This window comes from Ammodytes marinus (genome assembly GCF_949987685.1).
Source record: "Ammodytes marinus genome assembly, chromosome: 12".
Classification (NCBI taxonomy): Eukaryota; Metazoa; Chordata; class Actinopteri; order Uranoscopiformes; family Ammodytidae; genus Ammodytes; species Ammodytes marinus.
In genome coordinates, this window is record NC_137216.1 from 8,109,086 (window position 1) to 8,128,632 (window position 19,547).

Consider the following 19,547-nt stretch of genomic DNA (forward strand, 5'->3'; position numbering starts at 1 on the left):
CTTAAACAGAACAAATAGAGTCCTAGTAGCAGTTTGGTTTCTCTGTTGATGATAGGTGCTAGTATGAACTACTTCAGGAAAATAAAATGATAGAAAAAATTCAAATAACTTCTTCAGAAATTGTAAGTCGTGTTGACGTATCATGGTTGTGACGCAGGACTTTCAAGATTTGTAATGTAAAATATTCGAAAACTACAACACTAATCAGAGCCTGTATGACTCTAATGTACTCTGCAGAGGTAGAATGTGACTAGAAGTCCTTCGTAGTGACAGTTGCCCCTTATTTTGGCTGATTTTATTACATTTTAATGGATTGTCTGACGGTGGTGACAGACACTTTGAAACCATATAAAACATGAATGTGTTGAAGAAAAACTGTTTGTATTGATATGAGAGATTATTTAGTGTTGCTTTTGATGAAAAAAGCACTTTGTAATTATTAAAGTACATTTCTATCAGGTTTTATTGCATATGAAAGATTGAAACCCTCTCTGTGGACACGTCGTGAGAAGATAACAAATGTCATATATTTGACATAAAAATTATTAAATTAAATTTAAGGGGATAATTGTGCTCCAGACATTCTATTCTTAATCCCTAATAAAATCTACTATTTTAAATATTTTTATTTTTGGAGATAACAGCAGTTACTTATGGAAGACGGCCTTTTGTCCCGGTTCTCAAGAATCACTGATATAAAAAAAAGATATGGCTTACAGTTGAGGCTTTTATGTTACACAAAGGAACAAGAGATATAATGTGCTTACTCCATTGAAGTGACATATAATTATAACTGTACATGTATCCTTCCTCCCCCCCTCCATTGTTCAGGTACACTTTGATGTAAATCATACACCTGCAGTTGTTTGTATATAATGTGCAGTTCTCCAAGTTAATGAGTTACTGAATGTGCTTTACAATAGCACGCTTTAGCAGTTTCATTTCAAATAGACTGTGCTACTGATATACCTTTTCAACCACCTGTTTATCTTTCAGTATTTAGAGAGACTAGGAATGGAACACTGATGCTTACGACACTCATTTTAAAGTTTGCTCCGTTACATTTTGCCCCACGGTCTTCGTGACATTATTGAATGTAAACGGTTGGTTTGCCTTCATGTTGAAGCTCATGACTTTGGTTGGCAGATTTAGTAAAGGCTGACTCAAATGTATGGAAGTTCATTAAGGACAAAGCTTTTGAGTTGAGTGACCACAAACACATTAAAGTAGTAAGATGCTTTGAGCACACCAGATTGGTTATGTGTGAGAGGCAAGTATGCAGGGCCAAAGTAGCCAAAATCATAGCCATAATGAGGTTTAGCGAACCTTCCACGCCCAGAAATGATAAATGATATGCTTGTCTAAGAACCTGAATGAAAATAGTCAAACCAAAAAACATATATAAGAGTTTGAGTATTTAAAAATATATAACTCTTGAAAGTATGGAATGTTACAATAATTCAGGTTTTCCTAAAACCTAAATATAGGGGACATGACTTGTGTTTAAAGTAGCGACAGCCAACTGCTCTTTCTCTACAAAGTTGCACGCTCTCTGTTTTGGCAGTTTATATTCACTACATGTAAACTCTAACCGAAAGCAGAACAGTCCATTGCAATAGACTAAAGACTTCCATCGAGTTTGAAAATGTAACTGTGATTTTATAGTTGTGCGTGTGGATGTCTTGTTGAAGCCTGCTAGCCAAAAATTGTTGGCAAGCAGTTGGATCTTCTCAAGACCTCTGACCTAAAGTAGTTTGAGAAAAGTGAAGGCAAATTTTAAACAACGTTTTACACAAAAAAAATGGTCTTAAGCTGATAAAAATGTCTATACATCTCCACTATCAGCTTCAATTTATTTTTGCACTTGACGAATAGTTTCGTCAATAAATACTTTCCGTAGGGGACCAACACAAGCGACTTAACAGTTAATTATTGGCACACCAGTTACCAGTAAAAAACCTATCATTAAAAGGATACGGTGGACACAAATGATGATCGTCTGATCAAGAAAACATTTAAAAACAAATAAATGTTACATTTTTCACTTCTGACTAGTTATTGTTTTGGCTGAATTACTTGGCATACAGTATGCCTTCTGAATCCAGTGGATCTTTGAACTTGCTGTGCTAGTGAACCCACAGTGGTTAAACGAGTCAAAAGGGTCAATGTCCTTTGTTGTCTGAAAATACAGATCTGGTAGACTGTTCAACACATCCACGTGCTCTTATTATCACAAGAGCTGGTGTGTCTGAGTATTTGTGGCAGTCGGCGAGCGTGTAGTTAGGAAAACATCCCCTCCTTGTTTACACAAGAGAGGAAAAGTGGAATTGTGGGTATTATTTGAGATAATATAAGGTGTGGTGCATGCCACTCTGCCCTGCCTGGGTGCGAGATGTTGAAACACGTGAGATGAAAGGAGAAATTGTTTCTCTGACCCTCTAAAAAGTTCTGCCATGTCAATGTTCTCAGTTCACCACAATTCGTCGCCTTATACCACCATGGTAGCAAGGCAGACCACCCACCCAAATCTAAGACTTGGCTCTGTTATTTTTTAACCTCTTTTAATTCAAAATCATTGGTTTGAGGAAAGACGTCTGGCATCTACCATATGGAATAGTGTATAAGGTTGTACCCTTGTAGAAATATAATCAGAGGTTGTCCGAGCAGATATTCCCTCAAGAGCAGTAGAGTTAAGGTGGAAAGTATCTCTTGGGTACTATAGGAATGCCATTTTCTTTTTAAATTGCAAGCACACCAAAGGATTAGTTCCTTGGCGAGATTGGTTTCCTTATTTTGGCCTTATTTGCCACGTTTTTCTTGATCTCCTAGTTAAGTATTAACCTTTGTGGTTTTTTAAATTGTGTTCAGTGAAATGCTTTTCCACGTAAAAAGGTTTTATTTTAGTGGTGTGATAGGTATGTCATTTTTGGGAACACCCGAACCATACAAACATAGCACTCGTCTAGAGCCATAATATCCATTAAACTGCAGTATTTATTGTAAAAGCACTGTTAATGCTGCATTAAGTGATTGTTTAATCTCCGGACCACAGAAGTCAAGTTGTAAGGGTTAATGTGTTGGCAGTGAATCGCCTTGTTTCACATTGAGCAGAAACAGAGCAGTGCTATTAACAAATTCATATTATTGGCAGTCCTTCAATTCAAACATCACGTAATGGAGCTTTACATTGTTTTCATGGCACACAATCAGTCTTTCATGAGGTCAACACAACAATGCGTTTATGTATACTACATGTGGTGGCAAATTATGAAAAGCGGTATGTTTGCGGTAGTAACACGTACTTAGGTCGTGTGGTTACTTGAATAGCAGGTCCATCTTGCGATTGCTGTAAAAAAAGATTTCAAACTGTAAAACATTATTTTTTTGTCTGAAATAAATATTTATTATGTGTTTCAAATACAAACAGAATCATTACATTTATTTGTCAGTCAATACAAGTACAACATAGACCTCTTGGATGAAGTCTTGGAAAAGTGCAGTGAACTAATGTTAAGGTTTTGTTTTCCTCTACTTTCTATATAGGTGCCCGATGGGTGAGGTTTACCATACATTACAAAAAATAATGAGTGCTAGCAAGTATAGACCTATACAGCAAAGTATTTAGGCAGTTGAATATGCATTTTATTCTACAGAATGTATTAGTGCTTGGCTTGCTGGTTTATTGAACCTCATGACACACCCAACCACCAATTGGAAGGAGGACACAATTACAAACCGGGAAAGTCTTGACTTTTAGCCCAGTGGGGTTACTTTAGGAATACTTTTTAGAAGTACTTTTTGACCGCAGTCTTGTTTTCATCAATGTGGATGGTCTGACTATGGGTCATGTCAACTTTGGAAGATCATACAGGCCAACAAGCTCACAAAGTTTCCTCCTCAAACTTTCCAAATAAGCTTCAGTATCGTTTTGATCATTTGAAATGTCATGTCTATCCAAAAGTAAATGCAGAAATTAGCTATTGGATTTGCTATTTTGGATTTGCTATTTTTCCTAAATGCATAGGGATATTCTTCAAATTTGGCTATTGAATTATCAAATCATTGTGACATGTTGCATTTAGTTTTACTGAAGATGCAAATTCAAACAAACCTTGTCAAGTGCGACTATTGATCTAGCGATGACATGCACGCTGTGAAGACAGCCTCACAAATGAAAAAAAACAGCAAAAGCTAGTTGCTATTTTCTACGTTTTTCTCATTGTTTTAAATGATTTTCCAATCTGCCTGTACCAGAGACGAGTTGTGAGTGCAAAGTTAGAATGACCCACTGTCAGAACGGCCATTATTAGAGAATAAGTCCCAGGCTGAATTTTTTTTTAGTTTTCCTTTGTCAGCTTAGCATATCAAAGTCCCAAATTATGCATCTATGTGTTCAAGGTGGTGAGATGAACACACAACAGGGGCAAGGAAAGTGTTGCAATGATACCAGGTGCTATCAACATAATGAGAGTGGTGAGAGGGGGGTCATGGACCTGTCCACACTGCGAAAAGTACACTTGATGGACCCCCAAATAGACATGGTCCACTAGAAATCCAACACCCCTACACAGAGTGGCACTTGCCACGTCATCAACGCAACTCTTCAGTCTGTAGTAGATGCTGCAGAGGAATAGAGGACAAAGTTAATGTGGTAGAAATGTTTCTAGTTGTTCTTAGGATTTCACTGTTACAATTGTGAGGACTTAAATTAAAGGTGAGAGCAGCCATTCTGGAGAATGCTTGTTGTCAAAATCACTTTATATCAGTGATCGTGACGAGATGTTCACTGATTGTGACAAAATATGATTTTGACAGTAAGCATTCACCAGAATGGTGGACTCCACCTTTGAAGATGTTATCCATTCTATTACCATCACATTCATCAAAAGTTCAAGATTACAGCTTTAACTTCCTTGAAAAAGTAAGCTCATCAGTGGTAATACATCCTACATTTGGATTTCATCTATTTGGTTTCAGTTGAATGATGAAGTAACAGTAAGATGGAAACTAACAAGCAATGTCAAAAATAAAAAGTATATAAAAGCATCAAACCAAGGTTAACCAGGTTAAAACCCTGGTAAATATGCACTACTGTCACAGCTAAAATAGGTTACATGATATATCCAGGTTACTAGATTACATAGTAATGCAACATGCTTTTTAGAACGAGAATTTTCCAGGTTTCAAGTCACCTCAAATAGCATCAATAGAGCGAATTGATAGAATGCTTTTTCACTATAAACAGAGCTTTAGGGATCCTGAATGAATCCAGAGATGTTGGAACCAGAGCTTGCCAAAATCAATGAAAATGTAATTTAACACATCTCTATGAAGGGTTTTAACAAAGAAATAAATTAGGGAACCACTGAGCTAAAAAACATGGCTTGGAAAGTGGTCAGTCATGAACCAATATGGTGCTAAGAGGCTGATGTGGACCCTTTAAAAGCTTCAACGTTAATATTCAAGATCAGCATTTTGAGATAATGCAGAGTTAGCCAAAGCATCTAGCCAGGGTTACTCCGTACTTTTTAAATAAATCACTCACTGATGTTTAGGAGGCAGCTTACATTTCACTTTTTTTAGTTTTGAAATATCACATCCTCTGGGTGGAGAAGCCACCATGGCCTCACCTAAAGCAGCATTAATCATGCGAGCGGTTGTCACTACAAGATTTTTAGTGTGGAAAACATCAACTGAGAGTCAATTGAGCTTGACATCTGGAAGCCGAATCAACAAGCCCCAGCTCCTTGCGTTGATGGACACCCCACCCTAGAACGCCATGTGCCCCAAACCATGTTAACAGTAAAATATGGATTCGTACAGCCATAATTAAGGTCTACAGCAGTCTACCATGCAGTAGGTATAGCACGGCACGAGTGAAAGTCTCCACAAACAACGGCTGTCTGGAAACATGAGCCCGGTAGCCACAGTCTAGCACTTTTTTCATTAGAAGTTGAGTAATTAGCCAGGAAACATGAAAGTATCTGACTTTGCCATGTCTTAAGGTCATAAATATTTACTAAAAAGACCTTAAAAAAAGTGCGTAATGTGCCACTTTATCCAGCCCGCCCAGTGTTTTCACTCACTGGCCTCTAAAATGTTGAGCTGTAGCAACTGCATGCCAAGGATCAACCAGTAACAATTAACAAAGATATATGGCATGCTGCGTATGCATTCGTAACACCATGTTTGGGAATCGCAGAGAAATTATCATTGAGGTAGTAATGTCCGGATCGACTTACAATACAATCTCAAGTCCTTTAATATGATACTTATATCGACATAAATGTTGATTAAATATCTATCTGATTACATACATTAAAATAACTGCTGTAGCCTACTTTATCTAAAACTTTTACTTGACCCACATTCAGGACATCCTGGTCCAAAAAATATCAAATCTGATTTGCATGAAAGATTTTGAAGTGTGTTACGATGAGCTAGAAAGAAGATACATTGGTGTATGAGACGTTGGACCAACAAAAACACTGGCAAAAACGTTGGCCCTATAGCAGTGTGATAGAGTGAAGCTTCTTCCCTCACAATAAATGTCGGCCTGTCATCAGCTTATGGACATTTTGTCAATTAGCAACAGCTCATCTGTCGTTGGCTTCATTTGCTCAATTCTGACAAAAAAATAACTACAAAAGAAGTGTACCGTTTCACAGGCCATGGGCACCTGTCCTGGTAGCCTGTGGTCTCCATGCTCGTGTTGAAGTCCGACAGGCAGTATTTAACATTAGTATCGAACATCTGCTGGTCACATGGTGGATAAACAGAATCGTCAGCCATTCCTGAGGAAAACAGACACTTAGCATTAGCAAATTCTCTATACAACTCAGGCCAAACTAACTAACATCAGAGACACGGACATAGTTGCTTAATGTCTATTAGATATGCAGCCAATAAACAAATCACTCTTTAAACAATGACAGAGCTCCGAGTCTACGTCTTTTTTTGGTAATTGTAGTACAGAAAAAAGTATTGTGTGCTACACAGCTTTGTCATTAAGACCGTGGTTCGCCAAAGCCCTTTTCTTCTATAACTTTTGTTTTATATGTATTGTTTATGCCAGACAAAAGAGGTGGTGCTGCCTACAGGAATATGCCTTACTGACTGAATGAGTCCAGACTAGGTGGCTGCATCTGAAAATGGCATTCATTAAGTGTTAAAATGACACGTCGCCACACATTTTAATAGAGATCCCGTGGCTTCCTCTCTTTGCTTTCTTGGTCATGAAGAAACAAAACATCGCAGTATTTCTCCTGTAAAACTATTGAATGAGCATATAACAGCAATTTTACCAACCTAGGATCGTGAAGTTGTCCGACAAAATGTGAATGTGTCTGATCAACCTTACATCATTGTTTGCCAAGTGTCATGTGCTTAACAATGACAGCAGCAGTCGGTTGGCAATGAAATTCCTGTCTTCCACCAAAGTAAATAAAAATGTATAAAGAGAAACGCACAAGTGAAGAGAGCCACCTGAGGCCTAGATAAACACAGATATTGAAAAGACATAGTGCAAATAAGATGTAGAGATAGAGATACAAAATGTAAATATATACAGTGCATAAAAACAAATGTTAAGTAAAATGGTAAGTAGATCAAATAAACTGTTTAATGGCATATAATACAATATGTACATATTTATGTTATATGAGGAGTTAACTGTATATGGCGCATCACATGTTTTGCTGTGTTATGACTGGCTTTCTGCCAGCAGGCAGTAGTAGGCTATACTGAAGTTCACGCTTACCTGTCCACATGAAGATTAGTGCCAGCAAGCCTGCAGTCAACACCATCTGTTTAAAATATTGCACAACAATAATGGTTTTCAAAATATGTCAATTACTTATCATAATTCTGCAATACGGCCATTATAAATACTGCGTAAATTGCATCAATTTGTCACAGGAACGGGCACAATGTTGGACACAATGTTCTACACAAATGTATAAATCATTATACCGTACTGGAATAGTCTACACAAGTTGTCAACATGTTTACCTAATAAAGATATGATAAATGGAATGGTGAGCTATAAACAAGTCAGACTTAATCTTCTGCTTCCTCTTTGCAAAGAACAAAACTAAATCATAAAAATGTTTGTGGCCTTCATTTGATAAGTATGTCATGTCCAGCTACACATTCCTTAAGGACAAAATAATAAACTTTGAATGTAGCAGAAGTGAAGGCCATCTGCACCCCGGACATTCCCACAAATTAATGAACTGATCTCTCAGGAGGCGGACACTGAAAACAGATGTTACCAGGGAATGCAGAAAGAAGGATTCCTGTTTTTTTTTTCTTTGTACATGCACAAAGACTGATAAAAATGCATACAATAAATGGATATACTCTATCATAGCGATAACCCTAACTAAACAAAAGCATCAGTTATCGTACTCAACAAAGGTGTCAATTAAATAAAGCAGGTTTCAAATCCTTAAAGCTTGAACTGATAAGGAAAGCACATACCGCAGCTTTTTTTTCTGTGAGATGATTAAAGCAGGATTTTCTTCCCTTTGTGGATCCCTGGTACAAATCCCTTGATTAGGACCTGTGCTGAAGATGTTTTCAAATGGGTTTAACCAGCCAACTAACAGATGCACAAGAACTTTGTGTGATCTGGTCCAGTTTCTTATCGGTGAAACTCTGAGCTAATTGGATTGTGCAACAGCGATGGACAGCCTGCTTCCTTTCCCAGGCTACGGCCGGCTGTTCCCATGCCGCCCTAAGACATGTTCCACACAGATCCCCCCCAGAGACATTTGAACTAAGAGGCCTCAATGTCAACAAACCAGCATGGTAGCCTACTCTCTCACAAATACATTTAAAGTCACTGTTAATGTCTTGTCGGTCAGAGGGCTAAGAAATCAGGGGCTCGGACTATATTCTACACTAAGCTAAGGGTGGAGAGATACCTTGGCAGGTCGGTACTGCGGGGGGGGGGGGGGCTAGCAAACACGCACAACAGAAAGTCAAACATTCACAACCAAAGGCAGTTCAGCTTTGTGTTGGTGGGACAGTGTGCCAGAGCTGCTAGTGGAAACACAGAGCTGAATGTTCCCATCCATGCACTTTCACCACACTGGTACACTATAATATGTAAATATACAGTACACACACAAACGTTAACTTGCATCTTAGGAAAACTGTCTTTTATAGCATTAGCTAATGCTAATGTATGAAACCCCAATTAAATGTGGAGTCAGCGATTCTGGAGAAAGCTTGTCATTGACCTCTCTGTGCTGTGTGTGTGCGCTGAAAAAACACTGGTGTTAATAACAGAACTGCTCTGTAAACTAGTATGTAAACAAAGGGGCCCCTTGCTACAAACCTAAGCTGCGTAGCAATTAACACTGGATTTCTTTTCAGCGCACACACAGTACGGACAGGTTGCGGATCGTGAGGAGATATTCACTGATTCTGACAGAGACTTTTTTGCACAAGCATGGGGAAGATTCTGTTGGTTCTTTCACACTTTTCTCGATGTAGCCATTGTTTCCATTAACACGTTATGCTTTAACTGGATCATCAACCCAGCTGGCTTTGGCTGTGTGTGGGGAACCTCTTATCTCCTACTGGGTAAAGTGACCACTGGATCAAATGTTTTATGGTACTACGTAAATGTACACCAGCTGATTGATAAGAGCAAGGTGGGACACAGTTCTTGCTGCAGGCCTGTTTTGTGATCTCTGGAGTGATACTCTGCTTCCACAGTCCTGCTTATGGGCCTGCTGTCCCCAGCACCCACAGAACACTGCAGCTAGATAGTGTAGTGTATATAAATCTAAGAAGTGTTTTTTTCTGTGCAGGGAATATGAATTAATGCTACTTTTGTCGAGATAGAGTTTTTAGAATGTTTCTTTTATGAAAAAAGCATGTTACAGCTTCACAACAAATGTGCGTTCTAAAAGCAGGAAGCAATTTGCCCTGACAGCCGCACCAAAGTGTATTGGTTGATATGTTCCAAATTCAATACATATTTAAGGTGAGCTGACACATTAAGTGCAATTGTAAATCACTGTTACATGACAAGCAAGAGTAACCCTTTCTAGTAGGCTATTAATCCTGCTTTTTATACATATTAAAAATCATTCTGAGGCCTTTTTTCTTAACCCTATCACCTATTCAGCGTCTTGTTCAGTTCTGGATATCAGAACCCTCCCAAATAGAGGCCTCCCTTTTCACTCCTCTCCTTTGAATTACACCCACTGACTGAGGGAAATGAGTGACTGTGGAAAATGTGACCACCTTGCCGTGGCATTCCATTTGTCTCGACTAAATGACTCTGTGAAAGATGGATCTTTCAGGAGCCCAGTTAAAATATCTCTCAGCACTATCAGGTCCTTCCACTTAAGTGTGAAATTAAACGTTCCAACATTGTTCGTCTATTGCCCCATTCATTTGGAGGTTGCCGGGGCGACGCATACACACAATACAGCCCTAATGCAATATTTTTTTTTGTGAGCGGAGAAATGCAGAGGAGTCGTCATGAGAAAACATTTCCATTTCCCTAAAAATTTGAAGGCGTGACAGCGGTGAGCGACAGAGCAAACAGAGTACACAGCAGATAGACACGGTCCAGTAAATACTTGCACGTGCTGTTTGGACAGTGTCTCTTATTTGAAGTGGAATGGAAAATGTTTGCCCAGGTAGGAACAAAGAGAACCACAAAGAGGCCATACTGCCTTAGAATGGAGGAGAAAAACCGTTCTTTCTTTATTTCAGTCTACATTTACTACTCAACTCTTTTTCCACATCTTTGTCATGTGCATACCCATCAGGTTCTGTCATTTATTGTGTTTCCGTTGCCCTGCCTTGAAAAAAGTTTTAAAGATTATTCTCCTATTTAACAGTTAAAACACAGTTTCATGCCTATGAGTGGCATGGATGTAAAACTTTCCACAATTGCGTTGATCTGATTTGATTAACACAAATGCATTTATTCAGACGGATAATAAATAATTGGCTCATCTTCTGCAACCACAATTTCATGTTTTTTTAAACTATGCAGACAAATACAAGTGATGATGTGTCTTTGTGTACTGAACACACACAAAAGACGGGTATTGTTCTCATTATCTAGCTATTAATCAAAAAAAGAAATTTCGCACATATTCAAAAACGACGAAGTATTGGACAATCTACGGTGGCCCTGAAGTGCAAAACACAAACAGACAATTACATTGTTGTGTTGTGTGATTGCTATAGTGTTGTGTGAATTGCTGGAGTGTTGTGTACATTGATGTATTGTTTTGCACTTCAGGGACACCATAACAAGCTCTTAAACATGGCCTTTGTAATCTATGTTCCCCACTACCTTGTATAGACTGTAACTGAAAACACAGTAAAGAAATATTTTCATAACATTAGAAAGACAAGTGTTTAATTTGTAAAGTCATCATGTAACTGCATCTAATTAACCTCTATGGCTTTCATGCCTCTCGATGTGATAGTTATTTAACAAGTGCACAGCTTTATACTTTAAACTATGTTGGTGGGAAGGAAGTTGCAAAGTCCATATTAGTGTTTTTGGGCCAGAATGACATACATTTTACCATACAAAGAAATCCATTACTGTCTGCCACGTTCTTGATTACACTACCACCAGGGGGCGGTAAAGGTAAGAACTCTTCAAATGCAACATAAAGCTATAGTTTTACCAAAGTGAATGTATGACCAAATATCTTATACATTTTACTGATGTTTTGTACTGACTGCTGTGTGAATTTTCATAATGTGCTTCACTTTCATTGCAGTTGTAATTTACCAACATAAAAGTGTTTTTCACATGACACTTTGTGTTACTCTTGCCAGCAAGGCGTTATGCGACTTAAGTTTAATTTGTCATACATATCAACAGTCAAATTGTGTCTTGTTCACAGTTCAGTCGCTCCAAAAAACTATGAAATTGAAGCTTTTCTTATTTCCCCCATTGGCTTATAGGAAACCCAAGTTCTCTCCCTTTCCAGAAACCTTGTGCAAGTGGCAGAATCAGACAAAGTGAGGAGAGATTGGCTTGACAGACATTACTTCATACTCAGACTCAGCTAAGTTACAACTTTAGACTGACATCACACTGCGTGGCTGGAAACCCTTGCGTGTTGCCCAGGGTCAGTCCTAAAACGAGGAAATATCTTCATCGTGTAATGAGCGAGGAGCTTCCTGTTAGCGCAGAGTCTCCAAGAGATGCAACGCTAGCTTGATCATATAACTGTGAGGTAGTGCATCATGACATCATATGTCACTACTTAATCATCCTCATGCATTCTCTACTCCTCATAAGTACCAGCAGTCAAATCCTGTTATCCTAACTTTCAATTATTGGAGCAAAGTTACATATGACATATCAATATCACTGGTAATTACACTGTGTTTCCTTGAAAATTCCTTCAGACATGCCTTTATATAGAAAACAGCAAACGACCAAGGTCCATGACATTTTTAAGCTGTCCTGTTTGACAGGGGTGTATTATGATTAACCCTATATAGCTACTCAGCAGCTAATGCCGTACCTGTCCTGCCAAGGTCATTTTCGACAACGGAGCTGTAGCAGCTGTCACAAAAACACACTCAGGCTGAGACACAACCACACATACCGTCAGTGTGTATGTTGCTAGCTATTTTGCATCTAATCAAAGGTGGAGTCAGCTATTCTGGAGAGCACTTGCCAATTCAGTGAATCGGTGCTGAGTATAATTTTCCTAGTGAGACCACCCTGATCTCTCGAAAGCTTCACATTTGTCTGGACTTTAAAAAATATATGTGGGGAAGAGCCCGGTCCTGTCCGTTAGTGGATCTAGCCTTCAGTCAGTCTGGGTCCATCCCCACTTTCTGTCCGTTAGTGGAAGGTAACCCCTGATTGGTTCATGTAGTCGTTGACGTCAACATGGATGGAAGAATAATCCCATGAGATATGGCTAGTCTCACGAGGGTAGATTGAAGACATACACGAACCATTCAGAAGCTGCCTTCCACTATAAGGGACAAACGTTAGGTCAGAACGCAGGCCCCGATTGGCCACGCAATTTTTTACCTGACACCTCCCCAAGGAGATTGGAGAAAGGCCAGACTGATATGTCGGAGAGAAAAAAAGAATGAGAAGCTAGCGCAAGATCAGACTGGCCTCGCCAGGCTAGTTTGACATTGCAGCTACCAACATTCAAGTGTCAACAATGGAGTCAGGGGGGAAATGAAGCTGCAACACAGTAAAGGACATTGATCCACGTTTCACAATGATGTAGTTTGCAAGTAGGTTGGACTTTTGAAAGTCAAGAGTGACATACTTTACATGTCCTTCAGCAGATGCTTTTATCCTAAGCAACTTTCAACTGGAGGTAGGCAATCAGCATTAAGGTCCTGCATAAGGACAGCCTGACCGGGAATTGAACTCTGGTTTCATGTTCCAAAGTGGTCTTTCCTACTGAGCTATCCAGGTGTTGAAATGCGTGTTATTTGATTTTCTTTTACTATTTATGTTATGGTAACAAGAGATTGGACCCAAAAGCAGAATGCTCACTTTCCCCACTTCAGCACCTGAGGACGGACAGAAACAGGCACAAACAGACAACCCGCAGGCCCACCCCCAGGACCGGGGTCCCCTTGGAGAGGCACCTTAACCAAGGACTCAATCTCCCATGTCAGAGAGCCCACCTGACAGGACTGGGCAAGGATAGTATCAGGAACTGAGGAACTACCGTTGTCTGAGTTAAACTGTCTGGAGAGGGCATCAGGCTTAATGTTCTTGCTACCGGGTGTAAAAGTGAGGTTAAAGTTAAACCGACCAAAAAACAGAGCCCAACGTGCTTGGCGGGAGTTTAACCGTTTAGCGGTCTGAATGTAAGCCAGGTTCTTGTGATCTGTCCATAACGTAAATGGAGACGCCGCACCCTCCAACCAGTGGCGCCATTCCTCCAGAGCTAGCTTAACCGCCAGCAACTCTCTGTTGCCGACGTCGTAGTTCCTCTCCGCAGGAGACAGCTTCTTGGAGAACAAGGCACAGGGGTGAAGCTTGTTGTCTCCCTCGGCTCTCTGCGACAAAACAGCTCCCACTCCAAGATCCGAAGCGTCAACCTCGACGACGAACTGGTGAGCTGGGTCGGGCTGCACCAGGATGGGAGCTGAGGAGAAGCGTCTCTTAAGCTCGCAGAATGCATCCTCAGCTGCAGGCGACCAGCCAAATGGAACAGACAGAGAGGTTAGTTTTGTGAAGGGTGCTACTACCTGGCTGTAGTTCCTCACAAACCATCTGTAGAAGTTGGCGAAGCCCAAAAATCTCTGGAGCTGCTTCCATGAGCTAGGCTGCGGCCACTCCGTAACTGCCTGGACCTTGGCAGGGTCGGCCCGCACCTGTCCGCACTCCAGGATGTAGCCCAGGAACAACACTGAGGAGACATGAAACTCACACTTCTCTTGCTTGATAAACTATTTATTCTCCCACAAGCTCTGGAGGACCTGCCGCACATGCACAACGTGCTCCTCAATGTTGTGGGAAAAAATCAGGATATCATCGAGGTAGACAAACACAGAGTAGTTCAAATAGTCTCTCAGCACGTCATTTATCAAGGCTTAGAACACTGCTGGGGCATTGGTTAGACCAAAAGGCAACACTAGGTACTCAAAGTGACCTAAGGGGGTGTTAAACGCAGTTTTCCACTCGTCCCCCTCCCTGATGCGGACCAAGTGGTAAGCATTACGTAAATCCAACTTAGAAAAAACAGTGGCACCATGGATTGGCTCAAAAGCAGAGTTTATAAGAGGCAGGAGATACTTGTTTTTAACTGTAATATTGTTCAAACCCCGAAAATCAATATATGGTCTCAGAGTCTTGTCTTTCTTAGCCACAAACAAAAAAACAGCTCCTAATGGAGAGGAAGAGGGGCGAATGATACCTGAGTCCAGTGATACCGTGATGTATTTGTCCATGGCCTCGCGTTCCGGAGCAGAGTTATTGTAGAGCCGGCTGGTGAGAAAGGAGGCGCCAGGCAGCAGGTCGATGACGCAGTCGTAAGGTATGTGAGGGGGTAAGGATAAGGCCCGGTGTTTACTGAACACCTCAGCCAGGTCGTGATACTCACGAGGAACAGAGGACAAGTCAGGAGGTTCTGGTGAGGCAACACACTGTTTAACGGAACATGGGGGCTGAGCTGATCTGAGACATGAAGCATGGCAGAAATAGCTCCAACTAGCAATCTTACCAGTGGCCCAGTCAATCACAGGGTTATGTACCTGCAGCCACAGAAGACCGAGCACTAGGGGGGCATGTGAGGAGGGCATTACTTGAAACGTTATCTTTTCTCTGTGGTTGCCAGCCAACAGGAGAGGCAACTGCTGCGTTTGCTCGGAAATGAGGGCCAAAACATCACCATTGAGGGCATTTACTTTGAGCGGTGGGACAATGGGATTGGTGACTATCTGACTGTGCTTCACAAAGTTAGAGACAAGAATATTAGAGTCAGAACCAGAATCGACTAGGGCCACAAGTTGATAAGTATTCCCGTTAAGGAAAATACTAGCTTCAATGTTAATGCGTCTTCGGGGCAAACAGGGCAAAACTGTGCTACTCACCAGAACCCCGTCTGCGACTGGTGAGGGCTTGGGTTTAACCGACGGGAACACCTAACCCGTTGATGTCCAGGTTCACCACAGTAGAGGCACAATCCACCCTCGAATGTTCTACTCCGCTCGGAAGGAGTGAGTCAGTTCCGACCCAACTGCATGGGCTCCTCTGTAGATAGGGAGGAAGAAGCAGGAAACACAGGCGACTCGACGGTGTGAAGGCTGGATGCAAATCCAGCGCCAGCTGGAGAGGAACGGGAAACAAAAGGTCCTAGAGAGCGACCGGTCCTTTCCCTGCGACGCTCTCGGAGACGATTATCCAGTCTGATGGCTAGGGCTACGAGTTCATCTAAGTCAGCTGACTCATCTCGCACCGCTAACTCGTCTTTAACAGAGTCGGTTAATCCGTTGAGAAAAACACCCTGTAACGCCTCATCGTTCCACCCCGTCTCCACTGCTAAAGCCCTGAACTCCCCCGAATATTCTGCAACACTGCGGGTCCCCTGTCGCAGTTGAAGAAGACGTTTCGTAGCGTCCCTACCCCGAACCGGATGGTCAAAAACCCTCTTAATTTCTGCTACAAAGCTAGAAAACGAAAAACATACGGCGGACTGCCTCTCCCACACAGAAGACGCCCAAGTCAAAGCATGTCCAGAGAGTAAGCCTACCACGTAAGAAATCTTGGCCCGGTCCGTGACATAAGAGCTGGGTTGCTGCTCAAAAACTAACAAGCACTGGAGAAGAAACGACTTGCATACCCCAAAATTACCGGAATAGCGCTGGCTCTCGGGCATACGGAAGGACCGGTGCAGGAACTGGGCCTTGTTGAGCTAGAACGGATGTGGCTGCAGGAACTAGTTGCGTGATGACTCCGTGGAGCTGCCCTCCCAAAGCCGCCACGTTTGAGGTGAGTTCCCTCAGCGAGGACATAACGTCTCGGAGAGCCATCTCATGTTGTCCCACGAGAGCGCCTTGCGCAGCCAATGCCTGGTGAACTGGGTTTGCATTTGCTGGGTCCATGTTGGCCAGAGTGTTCTGTTATGGTAACAGGAGATTGGACCCAAAAGCAGAATGCTCACTCCTGTAGTCAGTAAGAACAATGTTTATTTTTATATGGGATCCACAACAGACTGGCAGGACACTGGACGGCTGAATGGCGTGGCGTGGCGAGCGAGGGCAGGAGAATATCCGGAAACCCGCAGGCAGGCGAGCAGGAAAGGTGAACAGAGGAGGCAACTGGCACGGAAGAAAAGAGGAGCAACTGGAGACATGAAAGAAAACAACAAACAAAGATATCTGGATCTCGGGTAATTTACCGCTCTGGTACGTAGTGCACTCTGGCGCCGGATGACTGGAGTCCATAGGCTTAAGTAGAGAGGATCTAATTAGCCAACGATCCTTACCTGGAGCAGTCTGCCCAGGAGTGCCGCCACGCCCACATGCCAACAGGGAGACAGACAAATGGGAGAACAAGAGGGACAGACAGACAAGGGAAAACATACAACACACACAGAGGAGAAGGAGAGGCTGCCGTGCCGTGAGTCATGACAATTTATCAATTACAGCACTGACACTTATGCCTCGTTTCCACCGAGTAGAGCGGGTCACAACACGGGGGGAATAAATAAAGAAGCGGCTGGTTTGACCAAGCAAAAACGAGAGACCGCTGGCTTGACCACAGTTGTTCCACAGCCCGATAGTTTGACCCACATTCTGGCGGCGGCTTAGCCTGGCATTCCCAGACCTGCCACTAGGCACTGGCAAATTAAATTTGTTGCGCCTGTTGGTCTGGAAACTCTCCGTTTAAGCTTTTTCAAAAAGACCAGAAATCTGGGCTCACGTTTCAATTGGTTCTATCTAATATGGGCGCGCCAGAGCCCTTTGTATGGTGCTCTGGGGCGGACGTAACCGGATGACGACAGTGACGTGCATGCGACGTCAAAGCCGTGATAGTAAACATGATAGATGGCTGCGGATATGTTGTGTGAGTTTGAGACTGCTTTGGCCTCGACCCTTTACGATTTGGAAGACGGCACTCAAATATTTCATTAGCAAGTAAGTGGAATGTTCTGTTTTGCCGACCGACCACGGCAAACGTTTAATTTAACAGTTTAACAGCTTGTACATCGCTCTGATTGGTTGTAGTGCTATCCAACTGCGTGCAGTGGCATTTGAAATCCACGAGTACGACCCGCCCCTTGAGTTGGAAATTACTATTGATTTCCAGGCTAGCGGCGGCTATCACAGTCCAGCCTAAACCCGCCCTACCAGTAAGGGTAGGGTTGGCGGTGGAAACACCACCGAGATTCTTAAAGGTGAGCTGTTCCGCTCTGAGCCGCTCCGACCCGACCCGCTCTACTCGGTGGAAACGAGGCATTATGTCAGGTTTTGTGACACTCCTGTGTTACCCTCTACCCCAGGGGTAAGCAGGTTGTCAACAGTGCATTCGCACACAATGTATTTTCCCATGACGATGTATGTACTCCCCAGAATGAACTGGTAAAGCAGCTAAACACACACATAGACAATGTGTTGATATAACACCATTAACAGCGGAAAGTGGCCGGTCACAATTCATGAACACTGCAAGGTGTCACCACATGCTTGCCACAGGCTACTCTCTTTGTTGGACAGGGACCTTCCTGATCAGCACCACAAAGTGAGCAAGCTGCTTACATAGTTCTTGTTGTTCTGACCTCCTTCTGATAGCTTCTCTTCTGTGAATCAAAGCTGTCTCTTTGAGTCTGATTGGTAGTCTTTAGGAAGCTGCTGCATGGGAAGAAGCTACAGATACCTCTTGGAATATCACTTGATGTTCAAGATGCAGACCACCAGGGCCGTCAAGGGGTAAAACCACACAGATAAACACATCACACACAGTCACACATGCAGGCCAACAGCAAAAAGTCTTTCCTCTGTTTTCTCCATTACTTTTAAATCTGGCTACATGCGTACATAAAAAAATGGTTTAGAATTTGAAGAGCTAAATCTTCCTGGAAATAACAAGTCAAATACCTCATTCCAATTTCTTTTTAAGGGGTCAGTTCAACATAAAACCCATCACAATTTCTTTTTTACGTAAATTGAAGACACCTTACATTAATGTTGGGTTTTGCCAGTTTTGCAATCCAATTTCCTTGTGAAGTACAGATTGAAAGGGCCATCAAAATACAACTTTTCATGTGGTTAAGGCAGCTTCTGATTAATGAGTGGCTAATGATTAGTGCATTCCATCTGCACTCGGTGCACATTTGGACCGCACAGTGCCGGTAATTGGGATCTAATGCTCATTAAGCTTTGGTGATTCTTTTTACCTGTCATACTGGTAAGATATTAAACACACATCTAGTCCATAGCTACACTTGAATCATTGGGTGTATCATCCTCAGGAATCCTGAGGTCCATTGAAGCAAAACACAGTTTCCTCTGGTTAACTCAAATATTGTTCTGTCATGTCAAGGAGATTAATCATAGGAGTTTTCAGTCATGAACCTTACACACAATCATGCTCACAGTACAGTTCTGTGCACATGGCTGGGCCTGGCAAGAGGGGGAGGAGGGAGGGGGGACAATTCTGCTTTAGCACAGCATGGATCAACCAGGCCAAACTTGAGTGCACACTCAGTTTCTACTCAGAATCTTGTTGAAGGGAAATTAATTTTGCACAGTACTTTGTGGACAGTTGTAGAAAAGAAAAACTCATCCCACGTGCTCACAGAGGGGTTGGTTGTTCATTTATACAGCTGTCAATGGCTTCCTAAACCACTCTTATACAACACTGTAAATAAAGTAGTTAGGTTTAAAGAATTGTAAGGTCTAAGAAAAAAAAACTCTTGAGTAGAAGAGTCAATTAAGCTATTAATGTTTATAAATGTAACTATTAATACTGTCCAAAAGCAAAGCTATATGAATTTGAGTGTAACACTTTTACTGGTTTTCCGAATGCAGTGGGCCCTCTATTTTGAGCGTTTGCCAAAGTT

The 19,547-nt window shown here is 41.9% G+C and overlaps 1 protein-coding gene across 1 annotated transcript; it reads right to left on the minus strand.

The window, feature by feature from the left end:
• Positions 1–3,453: 3,453 nt before the first annotated feature.
• LOC307258999 (receptor activity-modifying protein 1-like) lies at positions 3,454–8,637 on the minus strand. Its single transcript, XM_080038702.1, has 4 exons — positions 8,482–8,637; positions 7,760–7,805; positions 6,659–6,794; positions 3,454–4,620 (listed from the first exon to the last, which is right to left on the minus strand). Exons 2-4 carry the CDS (start codon positions 7,803–7,805, stop codon positions 4,386–4,388), a joined length of 417 nt encoding a protein of 138 aa, XP_079894828.1. The 5' UTR covers positions 8,482–8,637; the 3' UTR covers positions 3,454–4,385.
• Positions 8,638–19,547: the final 10,910 nt, after the last annotated feature.